Raw genomic sequence first — 6328 nt, 5'->3', positions numbered from 1 at the left:
AGCTCACAGCTACATCATGTAGAACATCTACAACCATGTGTCCTCCATGTACATGTCTGTCTTTCTGTAGGCCTATGCATTCATTTATTTATTTACTGTTATTATTAGAAGTAGTTGTGGTAGTAGCAGTAGTAATAATTATAAAGTATTAAGCCATCATTACTAATAGGCTATACACTACAGGGACACAATATCCAATAATCAATTCTCTTTGACTTGAAGCAGTTAGTCATTTACCAGCCAATCGTTCCTCCAATGCTGTATGAAAAGGAGGATTTAACTCAGTGGTTCGTGTGCCTTGGGGGGAAAAAGTGTCTAGAAGTCTATGAAGCAGTTTAAAGAGGACATATTATCCCCCTTCTCCTTCTTTTCAAACAGCCCCCTGTGGTCTAAATTAAACATCTGTTCTGTGCTTTGGTCAAAATATAACATGAATCAAGCACCAGAGGAGGTTTGTGACCCTGTATAAACCAGCTCTCTCAGAACGCTCCGTTTTGGTGTGTGTGTCTCTTTAAATGTAATGACCCCCCCTGAGTTTTCCTGGTAGACGTCACTCCTCTGTAGAGAGAATAAAAATGGTGGACCTGTAAAAAAGTTTTGTTCTAGGCTGGGGGTGGAGTCCATGGGTGGAGATACAAGGGGAGGGGATTTTTTTTTTACCAGAATCCCACTGTGACATCACAAGGAGAGCACATTTGAAACAGAGCATTTTTCTCTGTGTTGTAAGACTTATGCAGACCACAAAGGACTGGATGGGTTTATTTCACATTTTGTGGGTCAGTAGACACTCAGGTTATATATGTTTGAAAACACTGTACAAGTGGATTTTTCAGAATATGTCCCCTTCAAATAAAAGCACGACATCACACGTTAATATCAAACCGTTTTATTGAACGTACTGATCTTCCACTCTCTGACACACACACTGCTGTAGGCCACTCAAAGTTAGTCTTCAGATATTAACGTCTAACAGAGTCCACATGTACTCCTTAAAGCAGGACCATGGAGCTGGACCCCCCCCCCCCCCAGGGACCTGCCTCACAGGTAATCCCTTTCTATGCTTCAGTGTTCACATACTGACTGGACCACGTTAGATCAATGCCATGAAGACTAGCCCTGAGGGACACTTTCATATAACGATGGTTTCTGCATTATTTATGACCTTCATATATTTAATTTAAGTTACAGAAAAATAAACTCACATTTTAACAAAGCGAACACATTCGCAGCCGAGTGTTGGCCAACGCTCGGTGACACTAAAGGAAGCGATGGTACGAGTCTTTAGAGTGTCAAAAAATATCAACCAATCAATCATCAGCGCTGCAACATTATCATACTATCACTCCTCCCACTTTGCCAGGAAGAACATTAAAGAACAGTGAAATGTAGTTTTTAATCGAACACTAGTTACACTTGACAAATCCTTGGAGGTCTTCCAGGAACTTGATGTACTCCTGATGTTCCACAGCTGTGCTCAGCTCCATCAGTTCGTCAGCGAAAGTGTTGTCGACCCCGCGGTCAGCCAGGAAGTCCATGAGGTGGTCATACAGAGCCTGGAAACAACCCAACAGAAAAAACAGATCATCAGATATAATGTCTCAGGTTTAAAAAAAGAAGAGGTATCAGCAGCTTCATTGTGAGTCTGGATGTTTTATTCAGTTTCAGATCTTACCCAGTCCAGAGAGTCTGTGTTGAGTGTGTAGCACGTCTCCTTCCAGTCCGAGTCGCCCTCCGGCTGGAAACTGACCTCGCGGATGGCGAAGATGTCGCTCTCCTCCTCTCCTTCCCCGTGGCTCATCTACAAAACATCAAACATGTGTTTGTATGTGTCTGAAACACAGCTATTGAAGCTGACGGCAGGAACACTTGATCTGAAGCAGAAATTAAACGATGCTTACCTCGTCTTCGGGGAAATGGCAGTCGAACACCAGGGAGTGTTTCGCAGCCTGTTTCGTTACTTCAACAACAAAGTTAGGTGTTGACACAATTTCTTGCTGTAGGAGACACAGAAAAAGATTTGTGTCATGTTCCTTATTTTAATGTAAACAGGCTTAGATCAATAATGTTCTGTTTTTGTCTTCTCATGTTTAATGTACGTCTCTTTATCCACTACTTCTGCAAGAGGGAATTATTTTGTGTTTTCTGCAGTTAGTGAGAATATTCCCTCTTCCAGATAGGTCAGTAAAAACCTCAATGTGTTGTGTGTTAACATCATCAAGAGGCACACACAGCTCAGATAACTCTCTGGCTTCTCACAGAACTTTTTCTGGATTAACTGTACTGCCACTTCCAGGTACTGGAGGTCGATCAGAGCCCAGTGTGACGATCCATTAGCTCGGATCAAGATCAGCCCTGCAACAGGATTTTTTTCAAGCGACACCAGCTGATGAAATTTCATTTCAGCTGCAGAGCCGCTGTCCACCTGGCTTTGGACTGTGGCAGTTTTATAGAATCCAGAAGGTCAAACTTTAATTAAACTGAAATGATTACAACACTTTAAACCAACTAAAGGGTTAAAAAGATGCTGAAAGAAACACATCAAAATGCAGATTTGAAAAAGTCTGATTTCTAGTACCGTCCCGTCAGTCCAGAACTAGACGAGCAAAATGCTTTCTTCTTTTGGAATGGTGTTTGGATGGATCACGTTTCAAACTAAGCCGGGATGTCAAGGGAATCTTGATGCTGAAAGTCTTTCACTGCACAGCGTCACACAAGCGTCTCTTCTTTTGGGTTGTTACCAATAAATGATATTAATGGAAGCAGCCTGAGTGACGTCACCCTTCTGTTCCTACAGGGGGCGCTGGAGTCCCATAAATGGTGACTCCATCTATCTATGTTTTTTTTTTTCTCTCTCTGTCTGCTTCAGAGGCTCAGAAATAAAGATTTTAATAACGGTTTTAATTGTGTGCAGTTTTTCTGAAAGCCCTGAAGTTTTGGGAGGTTTTCTTTTCAAACATTTTGGGTCCAACCAATCAGAGACTCCAGAAAAACCATAGTTTTCCTACGTTACAGCGTGCTTGCCGGGCGCTCTCGTCTGCTGCGATGCTAAATGTTTTTCTAGCGGTTTTTGGGGGACACAATAAAAGTTAAAAATTTTCAAATTTTCAGCTCAAGATGTGGAGTCCCATTGCTCATAAATGGCACTTCTCGAATCAATTGTTCCCACTTATTTTATTTGACCGCCCGTAAGTGTACGCAGCCTCGCTCCACAAGCGCTCTCAGCTGTTTTTTCTCCTGGATGCGGTCAGATGTTGTAGGAGCCCTATACGGTTTTAGAGGATGTATTTTTATTAGGTGGGTTAAAAGATGTGTTGTAACTCACCTCCTCTTCCGCCGCCTTCTGCTGCTGTCCCTGGTCTGCCTCTTCCTCGAAGTTAGGCGGGATGCTGTTATTGACGTTGAACGTGACAGCGACTCTGTACGAGAGAAGGCAGAGTAAGAGCGTGTTAGCTAACCCCAGAAGCATCCAGAAGGATCACATGCAAACCGAGAGCGAAAGTCGTACTTTTCTCCTGCGACGATCCTCGTGAGTTTGGCCTCTGTGCCGTTCATCTCAAGCTCCCATCCTCCGGACATCTTCGGAAGGCTTTTGTTTTTCTGGATCTTTTTCTCCTCTTTGATTTCATCTGACAGGAAATCACCAAATGCTTTGTCCCCTGTAGAAAAGTTAGAAAAAGTTAAGCACTATAAAGTCTAAATGTGAAGAGAGCGTACAACAAAGCTGAATTCCCACATCTCCTTGTTGACCCCCCTAAGTACCCTACGAGACATTTGACTTAAGCTTTTCATTGTTATTTAGTTATGACCTTGATTTAGTTTACAAATAAAAACAAATCTAAACTGTCAGTGACATGACGTACAGGCTGCTGCTATTTATTCAACTTTTAATTCACTTCAGTGCAGTAAGCTTTACTGCCCTGAATGCAGAAACATTCAATAACAAAGAATAAAATAATAAATAGTAGTACTCTATCCCAGAGGGCAAAGCGCTGCCACAGTCCACCCAGACCATACACACATTTACAAACTAACATCTGATGGAGTCTGTCAGGTATGTAATTAATAATAATGATCAATAATTCAGTAGTTATTATAATAATATTTAATAATGACATAATAACACAAGTAGTAATCAGATCACCAATTCTAAAATTGAAGATAGTGTCATTAACTTTTTCTAATTTTGATTATAAGAGACTAGTGAATGTTTTATAGTGTGTGTGTGTGTGTGTGTGTGTGTGTGTGTGTGTGTGTGTGTGACTCAGGGTGCACCTGTGTTATTAGGGTGAAGCATTTAATCAAGAACTACAAAAGAGAGAACAAGAAACTATCTGAGCAGTCAATAATAACGGTGAATAATGTACTGTATCAAACATGCTTCTCTCATCTCTCTCCAAATGACAGACTAAGACAACTATTCACCTATTTCATTGATGAACACACAACGTGTGTTTAACTTTGTACAACTTGTAGTTTCCCTCCCCTACCTTTGTGTTTTTATTCATTCTAGTGAAACTGTCAGGACATGTGTTTCAAGGTGAAAGCTAGCTGCTTCCAGCAAACATCTAAACCGGACCTCTGACATGTGAAAGACACAACTGACTAGAAACAGAATGGTTCAAAAAGACATTGTAAATAATGAACGTCAGAGTTTGACACATTTTAACCACATTTGAGGTCCTCTCTGAGCGGCTCATGAGCATTTTCCTCTTAGCATGCAACTTAGCCTCATGCTAATCTGGCTAGCTGGATGGCTGGCTGGCTAAAGTAAGTAAAAGTGAATAATAATTTTACATTTGTCTTTTAATGTTACCTTCTGTGTGCAGTCCTCCACACCCACACGATAGTGAGGGATGCAGCGCTTTTGAACTGAACAGCTTTGGTCTGTATCCCGAAGACGCTCCGTTGTTATTCAGCATCCATAGAGACCGGGTGAAGGGCCGAGTCGTCGCCGAGCTCGGAGCGCAGAGTGTCGGGCAGCTGAGTGGCAGAGCTCGGGCTGTGGATGTGGTGGCTGAGGAGACACGCACTGCTGCTCCGACCGCACGGACTACTGACTTTAGCATGATTATATAACACTAATAACGCCTTTAATTAAATAAATACGGCTCTAGATAGTCAGTACGTTTAGTTAAGACAGGTGACAACAGCCGGTTAGCTCGGTGTTACAGCCCCTTCTGCAAGATTACAGAAAACACGTGTGGAAGGGCACATTGACCTATAGTAACTATGACCTCTGAACCGGAAGTAGTACTTTTACGATGAAAAAATACAATTTATAAACGCAAAAATATCTCCTCGGAGCCTGAAAATATATGAAGACATCTAGTACAAGACTTTAACTTATTTTTATGCATTATTTTCATTTTATTTAGATTTCGCTTAATTCATGTTTATTTATATATTTAACTGTATTTAATTCTTTCAGTTGTATATTTTTTGTTGTTGTATTGCGGTGATTTTCACGTTTATATTTAAATACAAATACGTTTCTAAATAATATATTTAAAATTAATAAATAAATTGAAATATTTCCGCTATCTTAAGTTGATCTCAAATTCGACTAAAGTTATTTCATTTAAATAACAGTTTAATAATAAATAATAATAATTTAAAAAGTGATTTATAAAAACGGATCAAACAGCGTCCCCTAGCTTTAGAAAGAAGTGTTTTCAAAGAAGATTCCAGAAAAGATCCAAGCTAAATATTTTTGCATACCGACTCTCTCCACTGTTAAGACAAAAACTGAATATTTAAAGATTCTGGTCGAGGTTTAAAAACATTTTCTGTAATATAAAAGTAGAAGCCAAAATACCATCACATTGGGCAGTGGTTCCCAAAGTGGGGGTCTGGACCCTCGGGGGTCAAAAGAGGCCTTCCTTTTTGTGTTATGCTTTTGTTACCAGTGTTTGGATAGGGCTATTAATGCCTTTGCGAGGCTGTGCACTAAATTATATGATTTATCCACCTCTAGGGACAGTGTGGGTCCCAAGTCTCTGACACCCTTAAACTGGGGGTTGCGAGCTGAAACGTTTGGGAACCCCTGACATAGTTAAAAGAGGGAGGGGATGTCTTGTCAAATGGGGGTCAGTGGTTTTTCTGTCATTTTCAGGGCTTCTTTGATTTAAAAAAAAAAAAAAAACAGGCAGCAGCTAATACAAAGTTTAAATCTCACACGTAGCATCATCACAACAAGGATGTATGTTCATCATAAATCACAATAGCAGGATGTAAAAGACCTGCTGCACATTTTCTAGACTTCCACAAACTTTTAGTTATGGATTATAATCAATGGTTTAAAAAACTACAAAAGCTATAAAACTTCAGA

The 6328-nt window shown here is 40.4% G+C and overlaps 1 protein-coding gene across 1 annotated transcript; it reads right to left on the bottom strand.

The window, feature by feature from the left end:
- Positions 1-870: 870 nt before the first annotated feature.
- c1qbp (complement component 1, q subcomponent binding protein) lies at positions 871-5228 on the bottom strand. The gene is made up of 6 exons (XM_061055884.1): positions 4814-5228; positions 3506-3656; positions 3323-3416; positions 1899-1994; positions 1673-1798; positions 871-1553 (listed from the first exon to the last, which is right to left on the bottom strand). The coding sequence occupies exons 1-6, from the start codon at positions 5064-5066 to the stop codon at positions 1404-1406; spliced, it is 870 nt and encodes a 289-aa protein (XP_060911867.1). The 5' UTR covers positions 5067-5228; the 3' UTR covers positions 871-1403.
- Between the last annotated feature and the right edge of the window lie 1100 nt (positions 5229-6328).

The sequence above is a fragment of the Labrus mixtus genome, chromosome 14 (assembly GCF_963584025.1).
Source record: "Labrus mixtus chromosome 14, fLabMix1.1, whole genome shotgun sequence".
NCBI lineage: Eukaryota > Metazoa > Chordata > Actinopteri > Labriformes > Labridae > Labrus > Labrus mixtus.
This window is presented reverse-complemented; position numbering and strand designations above follow the sequence as displayed.

Coding starts and splice junctions, on each gene's coding strand:
- c1qbp (XM_061055884.1), bottom strand. CDS start 5,066: ATGCTAAAGTCAGTAGTCCGTGCGGTCGGAGCAGCAGTGCGTGTCTCC. Junction 1,995..3,322: donor AGAAGGCGGCGGAAGAGGAG/GTGAGTTACAAC, acceptor TGTCTCCTACAG/CAAGAAATTGTGTCAACACC. Junction 1,799..1,898: donor GCCATTTCCCCGAAGACGAG/GTAAGCATCGTT, acceptor GATGTTTTGTAG/ATGAGCCACGGGGAAGGAGA.